General features: G+C 41.3%; 1 protein-coding gene across 1 annotated transcript in view; it reads right to left on the minus strand.

Moving 5' to 3' along the window:
* Positions 1 to 19,591, minus strand: part of LOC128508422 (fucolectin-like) — a 39,354-nt gene extending 19,763 nt beyond the window's left edge. Inside the window, exon 1 of the mRNA XM_053479764.1 lies at positions 19,474 to 19,591. Coding sequence (XP_053335739.1) covers positions 19,474 to 19,591 — 118 coding nt within the window. The remainder of the gene's footprint in view (positions 1 to 19,473) is intronic.
* Between the last annotated feature and the right edge of the window lie 3,573 nt (positions 19,592 to 23,164).

Raw genomic sequence — 23,164 nt, forward strand, 5'->3', positions numbered from 1 at the left:
AGGGAGAGAGTAGCGGCCCTCCTTCCCCCGCAAAAGGACTCCGGCGTTCACAACGCCAGCGCCGACCACCGTCACGCTTCCAGGACTGAGTTCGCCATCGTGACCGGGGACGGTCACAGCTCGGGTGGGGGCAGTGTGGCGTGGGTGGGGTTTGGAATAGTAACCATCATGCTTTGCGGGAGTGGTTGTTAGGTGTTCACCCTGTCGAGGAAAGGTGGTTGGGTTAGTGGCTTCGGCCAGGGTGTGTGTGTGAGTTAGAGTGTGTCCTGTTGATATGTGTTTAGTGACTGTTGATTGTGTACTTAAGAATAAAATACTCCCAGCCATTTGCATTGGGCAGCAAGGAAGCTCACTCGTCTCTCCAAGTCCCTTCTTAGCGGTGAAAACGCTACAATATGTTTGACCAAACGCCTGTGCTATAAACATATGTAACTACAAAGAACAAGAACATGTTGGCTCGAGTTAGGGGGAGAGTGGGAAGGAGACAGAGGGGTAGAGAGAGAGAGGGGGAGAGAGACATGAAGAGGGAATGGGAAGGTGAGCGTGGGAGCGTTCACACCTTAAAGAGCAGATGCAAGAGGAGACAGGAAGATAGCAACAGGAAAGATTTAACACGTTAATATCAGATCTATGAGGAAGAGAGCAAGAGAGTAGAAATAACTCCTTTAGATATAAAATAATTCTAACAGTCAAATTGTGAGTACATTGTATTCAAATATAAATAAGGGTGTCTCTATCATACCTAATGTACTCAGTGGTAAAGAATTTGCTGGTTTTATATAGTTATAGTTATATATATTATATAGTTTTTGCACATTAATCCAACAATACTGTACCTGTGGCACACCCACTTTTTTATGCACACCTAGAGTTTTCTGGCTATGTGAGAATTGCACATGATAAAATATAAAGCCTCACTGTGTTACACATTTACTTTGCTTAAATTTAAAGCAAATAAGAAACGCCTATATTTCATTTTGTCACAGTCGGGCCAGGCTCCAAACCAAGTCAGAAACAACGACCCCATCTCCGGAATACTAATCACCACCACCTGATGTCAATCTAAGAACTCCTATAAAGACACACACTTCACAGCACTCAGCGTCCGGGCTCTTACTCGAGAAAGTGGACCAATGCTCTAAGATTCCAAGTAAGAAGCATTTTACTAACCTGACTACTTACCTGTGCTCCTTGTGTTTTCTAAAAGTGTCCCTGTTTGTTTTTCCTCGTCCTCGTCTCCAAAACTTCGTGGTGTGTGTCCGTGCTACTCCAAGGTATTTCCCGAATTAACTCTTCGCCGCTCGCGATTTCCACAAGGGAACAGAAAAAGGAAACGTCAGTTCACGCATCTCATTCAGTGGAAGTAACCTTTGATTAAAGTCTTACCTGATAAGCATTGCACCGCTTGAAAACTGCCGTTGATTCTTATCCTGTAAATAAACATAACTCATCCTTATACTTTCCTACTCGTGTGAGTCCGCCTTTGTTACAGAAGCCCAGACCAAAACAACAACGAGGATGAGTGAGGCAGATCTGGAACGCTCACTGGTGGAGCAGGTACTCCAGGTGTTCACACAGGCGTCACGCGGTTCGGAGGAAACACGTGATAGTCTTCGGCCCTCCCAGCTGAATGGTAGTAGTAGCCTTAATGTGGAAGCCCCCTAGTGGCGGGGAGAAATTGGCCATGGAGAAAATTGGGAAAAAATCCAAAAGATAAAAATATAAACATAGAAAGTCAATTAAAAAAACAGTCTGTGGAGGTTCCCCCTTAATACTACTCATTCGCCGATGCATTTTATCCAAAGAGAGAAACTTAGTTACCACCATGTAGCACTGTCACATAAGGGACAATTTTATTTAAATGTAAATAAGTCGGCGTGAAGTAGAGAAAGCTGCAACATTTAATAATTATGTCCCGAATGGTTTTTCTTGTGCCTATGTATTATGTGTGTTGGTTCTCTCACGAGACTACGTTGCCGGTCGGCGTGGGAAGATGGCAACGCTCGTGGTCACATGACCTGGAAATAAAAGCCGGTCCGGGAAAGCTCTCGAGAAGGAAGTTAAGAGTTACAACGCGCTGTTTTTATGTTTAGATTATTGGAGGTTGTAAAGAGATGAACGGGGACTGTTTCTTGCGGGTTTTCTGTTCAAATTCACCGACTTGACTGCTTCGTTACTGTTCTCACCCTCTGTCATCGGCCTCCCGGGTGTTTACCATCATTACCGGTCCATCTTCTTCATACACTCATACAATAACCTGGACTTTGGACATTATTCACATTCACACACATGCCATTTTTCTTTGTATATATTTTCTAAATATTGTTTTTCTGAGTTGGTGCACCTTTTTATTTCATTTTTGTATAATACACTTTTGGTTTGGTTAAATTGGTCTTGTGTGTATCATTCTTGCTTACTGGTTTTTAAAGCACTCATGCACAAAGATAAAGAGCTCTCTTTTAGTGTAACATCGGTTAAGTATAGTTTTATCTGAGTGTTCCATGTTGGTGACCCGCTCGTATGGGGATCTTTTGTTTGTTTGTCGTGGGTGTTTTAAATATAATGAGCAAGATGAATGTTAATGCTAGTTTTGTACAGTAGGTGGACAAGCAGTATGTGACTTTTACCATCGCGGCGCACGGCAACTGCATTTGGGTTTGTGCGTTTGCTGGCTTTTACCGCTGAGTGGCGCTATATAATTACACATTGACGCCTCAGGCCTTAGTTCGTTCTTTCTGGGATTAATGAATCACAGCTCGTCTGGAGCCGCACGTAGTTGCAGATAAAATCAAGTGAAACACTGTAATTAAATGAATTCATATTTACAGTAGTAACATTACAGTACAAATTTATAATTAAAATTAATTTAAATATTTTAGGATCGAATTAAAGCAACGTAAACATTAACACACTGAGCCTTTAGATTTTATGTGTAATTAGAAAAGCTACACGTGTAGGGTCTTGCGTCATCTTATATTTTGTGTTCTATAAATTTGTAGTAGATTTATTATCTGAAATAAATGAAACTAAACAACCATAAAAGTAAAACAGTGTCTATAATGTGCAAAAACTATTTACTATAAAGTAAAACTCTATAAGCTACATAGCCTTTATAAGACTATACTTTTCTTTAGGTGCGCTCACAATGAAGAAAAAACTTTATGATTTTGTTAAATAAAGAAAGTAAACAGGGTGCGCTGTTCTGTATTGTTTTCAGTGAACTTAAGCGCCGTCAGAAAATGCTCACCTCACAGACGTGAAAAATATATACTTATAGAAAGTGAAATATCTGCTTTTATATAAAATAATAAAAAACAAATTATTGCTGATGACGATTTGGTCTGCTGTGTGTGTGTGTGTGTGTGTGTGTCAACTTATCAATGAATTATTAAAATGGCCAGTCAGTTTCCTTGCTGTTTTCCAACGCATTCATAATCATTAGTCTACTTCTGCCGGTGCGGTGTTTCTTATCCCCACCCCCGTTAAAACAGCGTATTCAGAGAAAGGCTCGTCCACAAAGAGGTTGTGCGCGCACGGTCCACTACACAGCTAAAACATATTTGTATAATATGACTGAAATAATATAAACTAAAGGCGGCTCACATCGGCGAGCGTTTCGCACAGCGACGCAAGGACAGCACTTATTTAACACGTATAAATGTGTGTTTGTTGTATTTCTGGGAAACAGAAATCTCTTATAAATCTCTCATATCGGCGCGCACGTTCATTTGATTTTGGATTAAAACTCGGCAAAGTGAAAGAACATACACGCGCGCCGCGGGTTTACGCGAACATTTTACACTAAAAGGTTTATTCACAACCACATTTCAGCAATTCACACACATGCATTGTGCTATGTTGTCTGTACACACTTTTACTTTTCCCCTTCTAATTTCCCCTTTGATCAAAATCCCCCCGATATGATGTATGATGGTATGTATATGGTGTATAATAATGTGTTATTCCACATAATATAACATTGATTGTGTTTCTGTGCTTACAAATAATGTTTATCTCTTTGTAATTTTATTAGAAGACAGTGATGAGCTCAGGCTTTTCCTGGAGCCCAGTGAAACGTCTCGGGTTACTTTGCTGTAACCCTGTTCCCTGAAAAGGCGGGAACGAGATGCTGCGTGAAAACGCTATGGGAACATCTTGTCATGTTGCCGGTTGTGAAGCATGTGTGTACCAAACACGCCAAATTTTTGCCTTTTTTAACCTCGGTCAGGTGATGTCATCTGATAGGACGCACCTGCAGGTTATAAATAGGAGTGAACCGGAAACATTCCTCAGATTGATTTGTCTGAACTAGCGTCCGGTCACATAGGCAGTGCGGCATTGGGACGCAGCATCTCGTTCCCGCCTTTTCAGGGAACAGGGTTACAGCAAAGTAACCCGAGACGTTCCCTTTCAAAGGCTACACTCGATGCTGCGTGAAAACGCTATGGGAACGAGAGTGCCAACGCCGCCGCACTGCAAGTGTCTGGACTCCAAGGTTGTGTAGCGTGTGCGCACAAGGCCGAGAAGGTCTCAGAACGTAATAAATGTGTGCGGAGAGGACAACCCTCCGTGTCACACACTTGTTGCAGGGGAATACCTCTTGCTAGTGCAATAGATGAGGCGATCCCCCTGGTTGAATGAGCCCTGATTCCTAGAGGCGAAGTGAGCCCACGCGCCTCATAGGAGAGGGCAATAGCCCAGTGTAGTGGGGGCCACCCCCCATTGCGGCCCCAGACCATGTAAAAGCTGCTTTGACTTACGCCACTAGCTGATGCGGTGGACGTAAATCTGAAGAGCACGTACTGGACAAAGTAAGTGAAGTCTCTCCTGCTCCGAAGCTGTAAAGGCGGAGGACAGAAGGCTTCAAAACAATAGGATGCATATTGGCAAATGTGTGCGGAGAGGACCAACCCTCCGCATCACAGACTTGCTGCAAAGGAATACCTCTTGCTAGTGCAATTGATGAGGCGATTCCCCTGGTTAAATGAACCCTGATTCCTAGAGGCGAAGTGAACTCACGCGCCTCATAGGAGAGGGCAATAGCATCTCTCACGCAGCTTGCGGCTTCAAAACATGTAAAAGCTGCTCTGACTTACGCCACTGGGAAATGCGGTGGACGTAAATCTGAAGAGCACGTACTGGACACAGTAAGTGATGTCTCTCCTGCTCCGAAGCTGTAAAGGCGGAGGACAGAAGGCTTCAAAACAATAGGATGCATGTTGGCAAATGTGTGCGGAGAGGACCAACCCTCCGCGTCACATACTTGCTGCAAGGGAATACCTCTTGCTAATGCAATTGATGAGGCGATTCCCCTGGTTGAATGAGCCCTGATTCCTAGAGGCCAAGTGAGCCCACGCGCCTCATAGGAGAGGGCAATAGCTGTCCGATCCTCTTAGAGAGGTAACACCATTTAGAAAAACCATCTTAAGGGTCAGAAACCTGAGGCGCTGACTCTAGTGGTTCAACAAGGGGCACGAGCCAGAGGACAATTTTTTTCTGCAGAAACTCCAGCACTGAAACAATTCGGCAGTGGACTGGGTCTACCTGCTTCGTCATGCACCAATTTTCAAATACATTTTATTTGAGGGGAGGCAGTCCTAGTAATAAGAGTAGTCTTAATTACGCTGGCTGGAAGACCAGCTTGACTTAGAGTCAGAGAGTAGTAAAGGGGACATTTGCTGATCTTGTGAGGCAAAGAGGTCCACCTACGCTACATGAAATTTTCCCAGAATGTAAATCGCCCTGAGGGACAGGAATCTGGTGCGCTAGCTATTTAGCGGCGCGAGCACAGTCCGCCCTGGCGATTAATATATGAGACTGCCATAGTGTTGTCCACCCACACTAGGACATGGTAGTCTTAACTGCTGGAGGAACTGCTTTAGGGCCTAAAATAGAGCCATGATTTTGAGGCAATTGATGTGCCGCGCAAAAAGGTGGCCTCTCCAGCTCCCTGGCGTCTGTCATTAGCATCTGCGACGACAAGACGAACTTAGAGTGGGACCCAGAGTAAAATCCCCTGATTCTTAGCCACAACTGAAATGCTCTCATGTGCAGAAGGTCCAAATGTATCACCGTGGATACAGCTGTTATGAGAGCTAAGATCTCTGAAAGTGATGGTCACTTTCTGGTCTAGCTTAATTTCCTTGACGGTGTTGAGAATGGATTTGACACGAGCGGGAGACAGCTGTGCCCGCTTACGCTCAAATTCCATGTGACACCCAAAAATGTTGTCCTCTAAACAGGAAAGAGCATGCTTTCATGGCATTGGATCTCAATCCTAGGAAACAAAGATTAGCTAGAACGACATGCTGATGTTGAAGCGCTAGCTACTGAGACTGGGCCAGCCAGTCATGTAATTCAATACAGATGCTCTGGAGTCGTAAGAGCCAGAACTACATTCATGTATTTTGTGTATGTGCGGGTGAAAAAGCTAGACCAAATGGAAGGACCCGATACTGGTAAGCTTCGCCCCCGAAAGCGAACCTCAGGAACCTCCTGTGTTGTGGCAATATTTCCATTAATTTATTTTTAGATAGCGGTAAAGCCCGCAAAATTAAAAAAATTGGACACAGCCCCCCGTTCCTCTTGCACTTCCCGGTTTCATGGAAGTGGAGACCACGCCATTGAAATGCGGAGGGTGATGTGAGAACTGAATCCTGTAGTTTCTCTGTACAGTGCTTAGTGCCCAAGGAGATATACTTGGCAGTAGTTTCCACGCTGCCAATTTCTCAGAAAGGAGCAAAGCTCAGCGGCTTGGTTAAACGGGGGGGATGTTAGATGTTCGGCATCCTGAAACACGGCAGGAAAAACCTGAAGAACTAACATTTTATTGGAGACTGGAGTTGCCCGAAACACCAGTGGTGGCGGAGCAAGAACACCAACCTCCTGGGGGTGCCAGGAAGAACACTTTAAAAGAAGAACATTCTTTAAAAGGAATTCTGCGTGCCTCTCCCCATTGGGGGGCCACCCCCACGGTCCTGGGCACATGAACCTCAGGGCTTCTTTGTGAAGACAGTATGCCAGTCTGACCTCTTTTGAGGCGGATTGCGTGACGCACCCCAATCTTGCGAGGGGGTGCCCAGCTCAAAAACACTCTCCTTGTGTGTTTCATGCCTCGCAACAGTCAGACCCCGTCTCTTCTATCTGGGTGTCATCATATAACTCCGTGTTTCTACCTCAATTATATTTAAATAAATAAATAAGTTGATGGCAGGAAAACACGGGATGAATACAGCTTACTCCATGAAAGGGTTAACTCATATGGAGATTGCTAAGAAAAGGGGAGAGAGCGTCGTTGAGGCTCCGCCCCCGGCCACCCAACAGAACCTGCCGTCTATGTTTTTATTTATTTTATTTTATTATTTTTTTATTATTTTTAAGTGCTTAGAGGCTATTACCATAATAAGCAAGAGAGGATGTTCATCCTTGCCCATTCACAAGAAGCGCAGCGCGCGCTTGCGAGCGGACAGAGGGATTTCCCGATCCGATGAGAACGCGAAAGAAAGGAGTTTTAAATCCGTCTCTCACTGCTCTGCCAGATGCACGAGTTTAAGCCCAGGAATGCGCGCCGGCTCGGAATACGAGGCGCGCGCGTAGCACTTAATCGAAGCAGTAAAGTGTAGAGATCGCCCTCCGATATAGATTATACACACGGAGGGATATCTTTGCCAAAAAACTTTGGCAAAAACTTTGGCAAGTTTAAACTTTGCCATTATCGGTAAGTTAAACACTTATTTTTGCTGGTTAGACACACACGCTCACAACTAGGTGAAGACAAGAATCTGAGGAATGTTTCCGGTTCACTCCTATTTATAACCTGCAGGTGCGTCCTATCAGATGACGTCACCTGACTGAGGTTATAAAAGCCAAAAATTTGGCGTGTTTGGTACACACATGCTTCACAACTGGCAACATGACAAGATGTTCCCATAGCGTTTCACGCAGCATCGAGTGTAGCCTTTGAAAGGGAACAGAGTCTTTAGATGATGACAATGAGGAGGCTATCTTTACAGATGAGCAGGACAATGAAGACTTCGATTTTGCAAAAGATGATATCAGATGAAACCAATAGTGATGACTCCAGGCTGTTACTAATAAAATAACAGCCTGGATTCATGCATTCATGCTTTTAACCTGGCAAGCTGTATTTACCATATCAACAATGCCATCACTGCATTGCTGCTGTGCCTCAGACACTTCATGTGGCTCATAATTGGAATTGGAGAACATAATTGGAAATACTATCTTTGCTAATTTACTTAGCAGTTTTGCTGATATGATTCCCAAGACTTTACATTCACTGAGGAAATTGAACAGTATTAACAAAGACAATTTCTGCAAATATGCTGTCTGTCCCAAGTGTAAGACCACATATACACTTGCTGAGTGTTATCATATCGCCAGGAATGGTTCAGCTACAAGTACACAAGACATTTGCCCTGAAAAAGAGATGTGGCTCTCTCTTAATGACCAAAGTTAAACGTTTCACTGGCACTGAAAGTCTTTACCCCAAACAAACCTATTGGTATAAGAAAGTATTTCAGTCTTTGGAAACTTTGATTAGAAGACCTGGATTTTTGGACAAGTGTGACAAGTGGAGACAAAGAAAAATTCCCAACTCTGTAATGGCAGATGTATATGATGGACAGATTTGGACAGACTTTCAATATGTCAGCCATTTCTATCAAAGCCAAACTGTTTTGTTCTCATGATGAATGTTGATTGGTATCAACCTTTCAAGAATTCCCCATATTCAGTAGGGGTTATATATCTGACCATTTTGAACTTGCCACGAGAAGATCGTTTTAGGGATGAGAACATAATTTAGCTATACCAGGACCTACAGAACGAAACAACAACATCAACAATTATCTTGAACATTTGGTGGATGAGCTTTGTGAGCTGTGGGATGGAGTTTCCATATTTGATTCTTCATTTTTTGGTTGCCACGTCTACAGAGCGGCTCTTCTGTGCCTTTCATCAAACATTCCGGCTTCATGCAAGTGTGGTGGCATTGTGGGCCATGGAGATTTAAGAGGTTAGTTTTCTGCTATTGTGCCACAACATCTGTTGTTTTTAATTTTAAAAGTACATCTGAGTTTAAGAGACATCATCCATTTATTGTTGTATTTGTGTTGTGTAACAAATGCCTTTAAACATTCAAGAAAACATCATTTGGGGGGAAAACAGACTTGTCTGGTTTTGACCAATTATCCTGGGTCCCACGCACTTCAGAGAAACACAAGTTGTATGCTAAAATGTCGGAGAAGGCAACTACAAAGGCAGCCCAAAAAAGGCTCAATATGGTGCCAGGTGGTCTGAACTTTTTCACCTTAAGTATTATGATGTCATACGGTTTGTTGTCATTGACCCAATGCATTATCTACTTCTTGAAACAGCTGGGCACATATTCAGGTTATGGACTGAACTCGGTCTTAGTGCGTGTCTATGACTGCACTCTGGTATAATCAAGATCCGTGCATGCGTGTAATGTTTACTATAACACTGTGACCACGTGTGTGCGTGTAAAAGATCTTTTATTTTGTGCTTGTATGCATGTGAGTACAGTGCGCATGTACTGTTTATTATAACACGTGTGTGCGCGCATGTAAAGCTAAAGAAGTCTCTTTAGAGAGGTTAAATATTAATTTTCTCTCTCAATCTCTGTATCAGCCTGCACTTTGTCATTGGACAACGTGCCCCTTCACACACACCTCCTCTTGCCTTAACGCACACACCCCTCCTTCCCTCCCTTCTTTGCTTTCTCACTCTCTCTCTCTCTCTCTCTCTCACACACACACACACACTCTTTCTCTCTCTCTTTTTCTCTCTCTAATGGAAACACTGCTCTGTCTAAAGGTAAAGTGCAGGTTAATGCGTTTTATTTTTAGTTTACGGCAGTGATTTCATTAGTATGCACTCACGCAAGTGTCATTTCTGATGTTCCTTGTTAATTTTTCCAATAAAACAGTCTTTCCGTTAATGTGTGTGTGTGGGGGGGGGGGGGGGGGGGGTTACTGTGTAAGATGAGAAGAGGGGGGGGGGTATAATTCCTCCTCTCCTCTCACTTTAGCTTTACACACATTCAGTGCCTGCGTGAATAAATGGAAACACTTTGAACACACAAATCTGTTGAGATTTATTTTTAGTTTTTTTATAGGTAAAGAGAAGGTTAATTTGTTTTATTTTTACTTTATATTTTGTATTAATTATTTTTATGTTTTTTTTTTTTTTTTGGGCTGTGAAACAAATAATTAGAGTTTCCATTCATTTTTTTGGGGTTGGTCGAAGAAGAAGAGGAGGAAGGCATGTTTGAAAGCAGAGAGAGAAGAGAAAAGGCAAGAGTTTAGAAGTAATAGTAGGGACTTTGAATGTTGGGAGCATGACAGGGCAGGGAAGAGAGTTGATTGATAAGATGCAGGGAGGCAAGGTGGATATACTGTGTGTCCAGGAGACCAGGTGGAAAGGTACAGACCTGGCTATTAAAAACGCACGTTTTGAGAAAAGTGATCCAGTGAAAATGCCCTTAATTATCTGTAGGGGGCAGTCATGTTTCAGTCTGAAGTATTGTGTGTCTACTGAAGCTGAAAATGTGTTATCTCTCTTAGCCGCCCATTGACAGCAAGCAACAGAGCTTATAAAATTGTCTTGCTCAAACTGTAAATACTGATATGTATTTATACTTGATTTTCAAATTCAAAGTCATACACAGTACGATATGCAGTGAAATGCTTTTTAGACTACCATCGACCTTAAAATAAAAGCCTAAACATAAGAAATAAATATGAATTAAGGTAATACGGTAGAAAATAGTTAACTGGTAAAATATACTGTACAAGTAAAGATAAAGATATATTGCAGTAAAAGAAATATTGCAGAAAAATGAAATTAACTAGTAAAATGTACTGTGCAAGTAAAATAAAATAAAAATATACTGTACAAATAAGAACAAAATATGTATAATATAAAAATATAAAAGAAGAAAATAGAAAATTGTCCGTATAAGTAATGTAAAAATGGCTGAGGTGTGCAAATATGCATAAAGTGACTTCTTAAAGTGTCTTATCATTAAAGTGATTTGTGCAGTGGTTCATAATGAAAGTATATGCAAAAAGTGTGCATAAATGTGTCCATAGTGTCTATGAATGCCCAGTCAGTGTTGGATGTAAAAGAGATAATATTAGTCCTGTATTGTGTTGTGGTTGAGAGACCTTATGGCCTGCGGGAAGAAGCTCCTTCTTAATCTCTCTGTATTGGTCTTCAGGGAGCGGAATCGCTTCCCAGACCGCAACAGAAAGAACAGTCCATTGTTTGGATAGCTGAGGTCCTTCACCATCTTCCTGGCCTTAGTCCAGCACCGTTTGCTGTAGATCGAGTGCAGGTCAGGGAGCTTAGTGCGGATGATTTGTTCAGCTGAACGTACCACTCTCTATGGAGCTCGTCTGTCCTGCATGGTGCTGTTCCCGAACCAGGTTGTGATGTTTCCCGTCAGGACGCTCTCTATGGTGCAGGAGTAGAAATTCCTAAGCACCTTGGAGGGCAGTCTAAAGTCTCTCAAGCGTCTGAGGTGGTACAGACGCTGCCGGGCCTTTTTCACCACGGTGTTGATGTGACAGGACCATGACAGGTCCTGCGTGATGTGAACATCGAGGTATCGAAAGCTGTCCACTCTTTCCACTGGGCTGCTGTTAATGACTGGGGTCTGGTAGTTCCTCTCCTGCTTTGTACAAAAGTCCACAATCAGCTCCTTTGTCTTGCTGACGATCAGGAGGTGATTGTTTCTCTGGCACCATTTCTCCAGATTTCCAATCTCCTCTAGGTAGGCCGACTCATCGTTGTTGGTCAGCAAACTTGATGACAGCGGTGGAGTTGGTAGTGGCCACGCAGTCAAATGTGTACAAAGAGTACAGCAGGGGGCTCAGAACACAGCCCTGGGGGCTCCAGTGCTGAAAGTGAGGGAGGCTGAGACATGACCGCCTATCCTTACTGCCTGTGGTCTGCCAGTTAGAAGGTTGGAGATCCACTGGCACATAGATGAGCTGAGTCCCAGGTGCTTCAGCTTGTTGGTGAGTGTGAAGGGGAATTATGGTATTAAATGCAAAGCTGTAGTCAATGAAAAGCATTTTAACATAATTCCCTTTCGTAGTGTCCAGGTGAGTAAGTAATGTGTGGAGTAGGTGAGAGATGGCATCATCAGTAGAACGGTTTGGGCGGTATGCAAACTGTAGTGGGTCGAGTGTGTCCGGTAGTGAAGAAATGAAGTCTCTGACCAGGCGTTCAAAGCACTTCATCACTACTGAGGTGAGGGCTACAGGGCGATAGTCATTGAGAGAAGCAGGTTGAGGTTTCTTTGGGACAGGAACAATAATGGACTCTTTGAAGCATGTAGGGATCACCGACTGAGAAAAAGAGACGTTAAATATCTTAGTGAACACAGGTGCTAGCTGGTCTGCGCAGGCTCTGAGGATACGACCTAGATGCCGTCTGGTCCTGCTGCTTTCCTGGTGTTCACTCTCTTGAAGGCTCTCCCCACGTCATGCTCAGTGATGATGAACGCGCTTCCGGTGCTGGCAGTGTCTTCCTGTCTGCAGCCGTTAGCGCCGCTAGCATTAGCATTGCTAGCGTCTTTAGCTGCAGCCTCGAAACGAGCATAGAAAGTGTTCAGCTCGTCTGCCAGAGTCGCGTCCGCGTTTGTTGTACCGGTTGTTGGTGTTTTATAGTCTGTTATTGTCTTTAGTCCCTGCCACAGGCTCCTAGAGTCACTCTGTTAGAGTTGTAACTCTAGTTTTTTCCTGTAGCGCTGCTTCGCCTCTTTCACCGCCTTTCGGACGCTGTACGCTTGTATGGTTCCATGTCCCCCGACGCGAGTCCCGTGTTGTAGGCAGCGGTGCGAGATTTCAGAGCGTCGCGGATGGTTTTATCCACCTACGGCTTCTGGTTGGGAAACATTCTGATAGTCTTTTTCTCCACGGTATCATCCGCTAGTTTCCCGATGAATCCCACAACCGCTTCCGTAAATGTCTGACGTCATCATCGAACTGTTTCTTAACATGTCCCAGTCTGCGTCATCTAATGTGTCCTGTAACGCGGCCACAGATTGGTCTGTCCAGCGCGCGACCTTCCTTTGAACCGGAACTTCCTGTTTCAGCCTTTGTTTGTATTTTGGCATGAGGAAGATGGCGGTGTGGTCAGATTTGCCAAACGGAGGGCGGGATTGTGCCTTGTAGCCGTCCTTGATCGTTGTGTAACAATGATCTAGTGTCTTTTCGCCCCTGGTGGGGCAGGTAATGTGCTGATAAAAGTTCGGTGCTGCACGTTTGAGGTTGGCACTGTTAAAGTCCCCCGCCACAATAAGTGCAGCATCCCGATGCTGTGTTTGGTGCTGTGTGAGCAGCTCGCATAAGGCAGTGTCCGTGTCCGCTTGTGGTGGAATATAAGCGGCGCTGATTATGACCGATGTGAAGTCCCGAGGTAGATAAAAAGGATGACACATAATGGACAGTAGTTCCAGATTTGGTGTGCAGCAGCGTGTGAGCGGAACAACGCTCACGCTGTTGCACCAGCTGTTGTTCACCATTAAACACACGCCGCCTCCCCTTGACTTCCCCGAGTCCCGTGTCCTGTCCATGCGGTGAACCGAGAAGAACTCGGCTGAATGGTCTCGGTGAAGCAGAGGAGATTGCAGTCCCGAATGTCTCTCTGGATCTTTACCCTGGCCCTGAGGTCATCGAGCTTGTTCTTCAGTGACTGGACGTTGGCGAGCAGGATGCTAGGCAGAGGTGTGCGGTGTGCACGAGTTCTTAGCCTGTTCCTGACGCCGGCCCATTTCCCTCGAGGCCACCGCTTCGCGTCGCGTCTTTTGTTGTCCCTCAGGATCTCACTCGGCCAGCTCGGATCCGGAGTTAAAAACGTTGAATTGTGAGTACATTGTATACCAATAGAAACAAGAGTGTCTCTATCATAACTAATGTACTCAATGGTGATGAATTAGCCGGTTTAAAGTTACTGAAAGATAACTTAAAAGACAAAAGCAGTCGTGACAGCAGCCGACCTCACCGGCGCCATTTTTGATTTTCTTCACTCCTTCAATAATAATACTTCTTTGACTGCGCTTTCTCCATTCAGTATTATTATTATTATTATTAGTAGAAGTAGTAGTGCTCCGAATTTATTATTATTGTTATTATTCATATGATACACTGTGCAGGAACCAATTAAACGACAGGTATTCACTTCGTAAGACCATTCTTTTAATCTATTTTATGTTTTGCTAGGGAAAATTTTAAATTAAGGCAGAGACGTTTGCTCTGTCTTGTTCATTCATCTTTAGCCCCCCACAGTATTTGCCAACAGCGCACACAGTTTGATAAATTTACATCTATGGTCAATGAAAGGTGAGAAGAGATTTCACAGCATCTTTTAATACAATGCTTGCTCTGAAGGACTTTATTTGACAAGAATATAGAGGATAATAATCATATTTATAATAAGATAATTAATTAAATAAAAAAAATTATATTAAGTAAGGACATAAAACCAGACCGATTAAATTTCTCATTTACTGCTAAAGTAGTTAGCTATGCTTATACTGTAGATATAGAGGTTACATTTTAAAAGTACAATTGCAATTAAATTACAAACTGCATGAAATGTAAAATATGAATAAAACAGTATTAGACACAAATACATAATATGGTAGTGTATATATATATATATATATATATATATACAATAAAAAGCTATTTACTCACGAATGCTCAAATGTAAAGCAAATGCAATTATTACTTTATTGTGTATATTTAACTTTAGTAAGCTGTTTAAGTTATATGAAAATAAAAACGTGTCCACCAGCCCACTATTATTTTCTGTTAAAATTTTAAGATGCTTCAAAGAAGTACAACAAAGAATACAAAAGTAAATAATCTTAAATAAAGTTTGCCTAATACAATATTGTTTCCAATGTTGAAGCAAACATGATTTTGTTTTAGTCTATTTGCTGAATACAACACGACAGCGCGCTCTGGGGTGACACCCACAGAACCCCAGTTACTCTTCTCACTTTTCATTCATGATAGGTGTGAAGTTATCAAACCACTTTTGCTGCTGGGGGAATTGGCAGAATTGGATAAAATTAAATAAAATTAAATAAAATAAACCCCTGCGTCAGAGGGGTTTAAAACTCCTGAATATATTGGGCTGAATATATTTAGATTTTGTAAAATAACGAAACCTGTTTTCTTCCTAGACCTTTTGTCCACATTACAATGAACTGAAGCTCAGCACATTTACTGTACTTTCCTTGTTTTAATCTTTAATGTTTAAGTGGAATTATGTTTGATCTGCATTATTGCGAAAGGCGATGACTTTCCGGTGGAATATGTCTGTATTTTATCGATAAATCACACACGTTTATCAGCCTTTTATTAAAAAATGATGCCTTTTGTAAAGTGAAAGTATGAGCCGCAGGTTCACGCATGCCGATGAACAGCTTTATTTTAGTCATAAATACATAATTCACATTCCAGCTATTCCAGTGACCATTTGCCATATACTGTCTGCTATATTCTATATTTAATAAAACTGTATTGAAATAAAATTGTGTATTTTAATTTTTTAATATCGCTTCCGGAACATTGTTGTCCATACGTTTTATGTATATGGAAAACAGTGAAACCTAAACACAAAAAGATTGGACGAATAAAGGAATGTATGAAACATTAACACCTTTATCGTGTTCAAATGAATAAATAGTTACAGCATTATGATTTAAGACATCCTAATTTACATTTTCTCCTAATTATATTGTTAGGGGGTGCGGTATGGAGAGCCGCACCACGAGATGTTTAACTGATTATAAGAGCCCTGACGCAGGGCTTTAGAGGGGGTCAGTGAAATATGAGTTGTGAGAGTGCTTATGACAGGCACGGGAAGACCTTTCCGTTTGAAGACAGCGGGGGATTATTAATTAAGAAACTCAAAACGAAACCCAAAGAAAACTTAAAGCACAAAATAAAGAGAGCTCCGCCATCTATGTGAGGACTGGTGGGATTTTGAAAACTAAAATAAAAAACTAAAGATCCTCTCGGGTCTCAGGCTGTTACCATTATGGGGATTTATATGAAAAAAGAGTAGAGTTTGTGCTTTGTGCACTTTAACCCAAGAGCGCGCGCTAAACTGATGCGTGTCGCTCTCCCTCACTTCCCCGCTCTCTCTCTCTCTTGCCAGTGTCTTAGACAGGCAGAGGCTTGGGCTTTGCATGTGTCTTCTTCTGCACGCTTTGTCTTGGCCCTGATATCTTTAGTGGTGCGACCTAACGATCACATGAAGTGTCGCGGTATCACGACCCTCTACTGTATATAAACACGCTGCCAGGTACGGCTCTTTTAGGCTGATTGCCTGACGGTGGCGTTGCCTGGCAACAGTGTCTATAAATGTCTGCGCCTTTGCCTGTTCAGAACTCCGCGTGGTAGCAGCCTGCAGATCTGCCCGTTCTAAACCCAAACTGGGTTGTTTTTAACTCAGTATTTTTTAGGGTGTATTATTATTATTATTACCCTTGTTTTTGCTATTAGTATTAAAAGTGCTACATGATTAAACTCAATGGAAATATTTTAATGTTACGGTAAATGCTGACATCTCAGGAACAAAGTGGAGCCAGCTTTGCCAATCCCTATATTTCTCTTTGCAAGTGCTTTTGTAAATGAAATGATATTGTAACAACCCAGAAAAAATATCTTCACAAAAAAGGTTCTCGTCTCAGCGTTTATTTAGCGAGTAACCTATATATTTTGTTTGTTGCATTTTTGGGGAAGCATGTCGGTATTTTTATTGATAAATCTAGTCATATCTGCGCACACGTTTATCAGCCCTTTGATCAAAATGCCACCTTTTGTAAAGTGACAGTGAGCGCTGTGGGTTCATGCACACCCATGAGCAGCTTTATTTCAGTCATAAATTTACAACCACATTCAAGCCATTATTTCTAGCTGTGGTAAAATTATGGATAAATTAATTATTCAAAATAAAAGCATGATTATTACTATTTTAAAAAACCTGAAGCGCTTTATATGATTCATGCGACAAGTCATTTTCTCAGGGAAAGATTATGTTCATATGAGAATATTTACTTAAAAATATAGATTTTTTAAATTATTATTTATGTCCTCTGGTAGTACTCAATGTTGACACATATTTACGTTTTAACGTAGATATGTTTTGTATTTGAGCAGAAAATAGAGATTTCACAGAGGCCTATCCTTTTTTTTAAGGTAAATTTTTAGGTAAAGTTTAAACAAATAAAATTTTGAATGCACTAAGAATAAGGGCTATGACCTTGCTGACAACCATGCTGGTATTTAGTATAACACCATTCCCTTTTATGTGATATTTCTTTAAGTATCATATACTTCACAGTACAGTTGTAATACAAAATAAAACTCCAGGGTTCAGGTTTGATTCCGAGCCAGGCTCAATTCCTGTCTCTGTGTACATGGAGTTTTCATGTTCTCTCCGTGCTTGGAGGGTTTCCTCCAGGACCCCGGTTTCCTTCCTCAGGCCAAGGACATGTAGGTTAGGTTAACTGGCATTCCCAAACTGCCCGTAGTGTGTGTGTGTGTGTGTGTGTGTGTGTCCTGTGATGGATTCTAAGTCTGCTGGGATATGTTTAAGGCCCCCGCGACCCTGAATACAAGATAAAGAGATATAGAAGATGAGTGAGTAAGAGAGTAATTTACAGTGATTAAAGTATTTAGATGATTAAATGAATGTCAAGTGAGGCAAATATTGTTGCATTTGTAAACCAAAAAGTGCATTTGGCTAATCTTTGTTCTTGTTTTTTCTTTTTTATATAAAATTAATTATCTAAATTGTCATAAACAATTGCAATAAAGGTAATTTTTTTCTATATAAAAATATTTATTTAATGTTTCGTCCTATTAAATCTCTTTGTAAGCAGACACTAATCAAATGTATATTTTTGCACAGGGGTATTCATTCTCATTACAATGGATACTGACCCATCAACAAGGTATGAATATACAGTCATTTGTAAAAGTTAGTACCATCTCTATTAATTCTTTGTGTGTAAAAACATAATAAGAATACTTTGACCACAGCATGTCTTCGTATTGGGCAAATACAAATCTTTTTTTCCACCATGCCATTATTCATTTAACAAAAATGAAGGCAAATAGAAAAAGCTAACAATGAGTATCCCATCGATGTTTCCGCAGGATTTATGAGGGGAAGTTACAGCCAGGTGCTGTTAATCATTACAGATGTCGACATTAAGACTGCACGTGTTTTCCCGCGAGATGCTGCAATTTAGTGTGCGGCGTGCCGCGACTTGCCAGAGGCAACATTCAGGAATTTAAAATAAATGTTTTGTGCTTCACTCAAGGATTATTTAGTGAAACAGAATCTGCTGAAAAATGTTAGGCACATCAGTCACTTAACCCCAAATAAAAGGTCTTCCTAAGTGTTATGATATAGTTACAATAACAGATGTACAAACGGTGCACACTGAATACTAAACCTAAGCCAGGTACGAGAATTAATAAACCAAGACATTACTCCATACGCGTTTAAATTTTTTAAATAAAAATACCAAAGAATATTATTGTGTATAGAGTGATTAAAAACAATGCAATTTATGCTACCATACGGAAAATCTCGATTTCTTCCATTCCAAGGATTAAAAACGGTAACAATGTCAACTTTAGAATCTAGAATCCAGAAGATTAAAATTACACAAATTTAAATCACTGAAAGTCTCCAGAAGAGCCTCAGATTTAAGAGGTTTTTAAAGTGTGGAGAGGTGCATTTCAGTTTCTCTGAATGTATAGGTGAGAACAGCTGATTCACACCTGGGGAGGTAAATAATTTGTATTTGAATGTTGTCTGGCATTGTAAAGCACACACAGTAACACTAAAAGAACAACAACCCAGAATTAATAGGAATAAGAGGCCCTTACTGCATAAATATTATTTAGTACAACAACATTCCTCCGTGCTCGGGGAAACGTTTTGGTGCGGTTGAGCGCTAATTAGACTGTAGAAAATGTAGGAAATTATGATGTAGGAAATAAAAAGGAGAATTTTTATTTAGACTATTAAAAAATTAACCTGCGTCTATTTTTAGGCATGTCAGCTGCCACTTTTTAGTTAGAAGTTTTTAATACAAATCTTATAATGCCCACATAACATCAAACATTCCCCTTGTTAATATTTTAACTATTTTACTATTTTAGCTATTACTATTTTATTTACTTCCAAATAACATTAAAACAAGAATAAAACGTTTATATATATATATATATATATATATATATATATATATATATATATATATTGTTGACTACATTTGGGCCGTGTAATGAAGCACGGACTCGAGGCGAGGTCTTACGGAAAAAAATGGGAAGAAAAGGGTTAAAGTGTCAAGTGAGGGAGTGAGGATGGAAAGAAAGGAATGTGCACGTGCAGGTTTGGATGGCATGCGGGCACGGCCTGGTGAGCGGTGGGTTCCAGCAGCTCCTGCCTCTGTCCACTCGCGCTGTCTCTGCTCTCCGCGGATGGCAGGACCGGGCCCTCCCATCTCTCGCTTTTTTGAAGTCTCTGGGGCCCTGGGGCGCGTTACATTTGCCCCACTTGCCGCATGCCGCACTTCCGCGTTGTTGCGCGCACGTTGCACTCGCACCGTGTAGTAAAATCCACTGTAACTCAACAAACCCCGAGTATTTTATAGCACGGGGTGCAAGCCCAGGATCATTAGCAAGGATAGCTCACCAGCAGTGCCTAATTCCGCGGCCCCGCTTCTTCCCATATCTGAAGGGGAGGCCGCCTAACTAGTGAGCGAGGAGTGATATTGATTTGGGCGCACGCCGTGACAGGCTAAAAAACTATTGTCCTCAAAAATGTAACAGATGAGGACTCTGATTAATGTGCAAAAACTATAATAAAACTATATAAGACTAAATAGCCTTTATAAGACTTTTTTTTAAGCGCACTTACAATAACGAAAAAAAACTTTATGATTTTGTAAATGTTTAAAAGCAAATAAGCTGCGCTGTTCTGTATTGCTTTTAGTGAACTTGAGCGCGTAAAAAAATGAACGCAAACGTTTTTTTAAATTGTCAGAGTCTGCTTGCTGTTTTCCCAATAATTATTAGTCAACTTCTGCCGGTGCGCTTTGGAAAACTTAAAGCTGATTTAGACTTCGTAGTAAATTAAAGAGAAGGACACATGACATGACGGAATTAGGCACGGCTGGTGAGCTGTTTTTTATCACTGGAATGGAACAGATAGAAAGTTTACTTATTGTAACATGTCTTGTATTGTTTTTAATCGCTCGATACACAACCCATCATTTTTAATGCTATTTTACAAGGGTAAATACAAATGGAATCATTTAATTTGGTAAAAAAAATTGCATTCCAGGGATTAAAAACGGTAACAAAGTCAATTTTAGAATGTAGAATCCAGATGATTTTAAATTTACACAAATTTAAGAAAAGGCCTAAAGCAAGATCCAAGATCCTCCACTTTGCTGAAACCATGCACAGTGGGGAGAGGTGCATTTTAGTTTCTTTGCGTGTAAAGGTGAGAAAAGCTGATTCACACCTGGGGAGGGTGTATTATTTGCATTTAAATGTGTCTGACATTGCACACACAGTAACACTTGGACAATGGAATATCGCAGAACATGCGAGTTGACGCCCTTGCACTGGTCACTAACCATTAAAATGTTGGATTTGAATTGAAATGCCACTTATATTCATGTGTAATTAAATTTTTAAATCATCATTTTCACCCATGGGTTTACTGCGTAAACACCAGAACCAAAGTTTTAGGTCCACTGCTTTTTTCCCTTTACATGCTTCCTCTGGGCAACATAATCCGTAAGCATGGTATTAGTTTTCATTGTTATGCTGACGATACACAGTTATATGTCCCAGCAAAACGTGATGAGAAAAAACAGCTTACTAAAATTGAGCAATGTGTGCAGGACGTAAGAAATTGGATGCTAATTAGCTTCCTTCTGCTTCATCCGGATAGGACAGAAGTTCTAGTCATAGGACCGCATACAGCTAGGAGTAAAATTTTAGATCACACCGTAACTTTAGATGGCCTTTCTGTTCCATCAAATGCAACAGTGCAAGACCTTGGTGTGATTATTGATTCCAGCCATTCATTTGAAGCTCATGTAGATAATATTACCAGGATAGCATTCTTTCACCTCAGAAATATTGCCAGGATAAGAAATTTATTGTCGCTAAACAATGCAGAAAAACTAGTTCATGCTTTTATCACCTCTAGGTTGGCATATTGTAATGCCTTACTGTCTGGTTGTTCAGCTAGGTGCATAAATAAGCTTTAGCTAGTCCAGAATGCAGCAGCGAGAGTCCTCACTAGAACCAGAAGATATGAGCACATCACCCCTATCTTATCTTTACTGCATTGGCTCCCTGTGAAATTTTGCATTGATTTTAAAATACTACTCTTGACATATAAAGCATTAAATGGTCTCACCTCGCAGTACCTGAGCGAACTGCTAGTGTCTTACGATCCGCCACGCCTACTTCGATCAAAGGATGTAGGCTGCTTGTCAGTACCGCGTGTTATGAAAAATACAGCTGGGGGCAGAGCTTTTTCTTACAAAGCCCCAAAATTATGGAATAGTCTTCCAAATAGTGTTCGGGACTCAGACACAGTCTCAGTGTTTAAGTCCAGGCTAAAAACCTATTTATTTAGCCAAGCATTTTTATAAATAGATTTGCCATAGGTAAAGGAGCAGATCTGGGGGACTCATGGACGTAGAGTATTAGGTGAACTGGTATGTTTGGATGCTGTCTTCCTCACTCTTATTGATCACTCAGGTTTGCTGACGGTGAGGTGATTGTTTGCTTTACATCTCAGGGATCCCTCATGTTTGTGTTTCCTTCTGGCTCTCCCTTTTAGTTATGCTGTCATAGTTAGTCCTGCCAGAGTCTCTGCTTGCACTCTACAGTTAATATACATTCACATTATACATTGTGTGACTGTGACCATACCTAACTGCCATCTCTCCTCTTCTTCTTTTTCTCCTCCTCTTTCTTTTTCCTCTCTCTCTGTCGAGCTACACATGTCGTTCCTGAGCTGCGAGTGATAGGATGGTCTTCATGGAAAAGTAAAACCATCCCCAGTCACCACACGCATCCCAGGCAGACCACGCGGGCATCCATGCGACGAGCTCTCCAACCAGAAGCGGAGCACCAGGATGAGTCAGACAGCTCCAGAGGGCAGAGAGGGTCTGGATCACTGGCAGCTCAGAAGCGACATGTACTGTATAACTCAACAAAGAAACAGGTAGAGGGAAAAAGAAATAGAGGAGAAGAGAGAGAAGAGGAAGCGACATGAGCCTGGCGAGGGTTCACAGACTGGAGGTGTTCTAGGTTTTTATAGTCAGTATTTATACAGTATGGTTAAAGAGGATTTAGCCAGCCAATGTCTTCATTATTCTAGGGCTAGCTTGCTAACAATTACTGTTTTTTTTACATTATAGTTTCTCTCAGCAGAAGACGAAAAGAAAATGCAACAGAACAAAGCTTAGATTTATCACTAAACCATTATGAATTAATTGCACCAACCCCTGTTTCATATGCATCTACCTCAACAATAAATGGCTTGTCAGGGTGTTTTCAGATTGGAATTCTTTAGTTCTTTATGTTTTATGCTCCTGATGTTGCAGCATTTCAGTAAAAGGCTCTTTTTCAGCTTTTCAGGATTGATGCCAATGGATTTGCAATAGAGTTGAGAAATCTTTTGAGGCGATGGTAAAAAATTGCAAAGCCTAGAAATCTTTGTAAGCATTTGACTGTTTTTGAAGTAAAAATCTGTTCTATATAATGTATCGCAGCATACACTCTATGCTTCTCCAGCACTACTTATGGCTATTTACAGGCAATTATTAAGTTTAATTTAAATTTAGTTTGCACCTCCCCCCCCAAAAAAAAAAAAAAAAAAAAAAAAAAAATTTTTCACCAGTCACCACTGTCACTAAGATCAAAATTTTCAGCAATTTTTTATCCCATGTTTTACATAAATACAAACTGAATGCATTGTTCTGCTGCCACATAAATTACCTTATGTTTTACATCCTGCTGATGTAAAGATCTGGCATTCTTTACAT

This window comes from Clarias gariepinus, chromosome 20 (assembly GCF_024256425.1).
Source record: "Clarias gariepinus isolate MV-2021 ecotype Netherlands chromosome 20, CGAR_prim_01v2, whole genome shotgun sequence".
Taxonomy (NCBI): Eukaryota; Metazoa; Chordata; class Actinopteri; order Siluriformes; family Clariidae; genus Clarias; species Clarias gariepinus.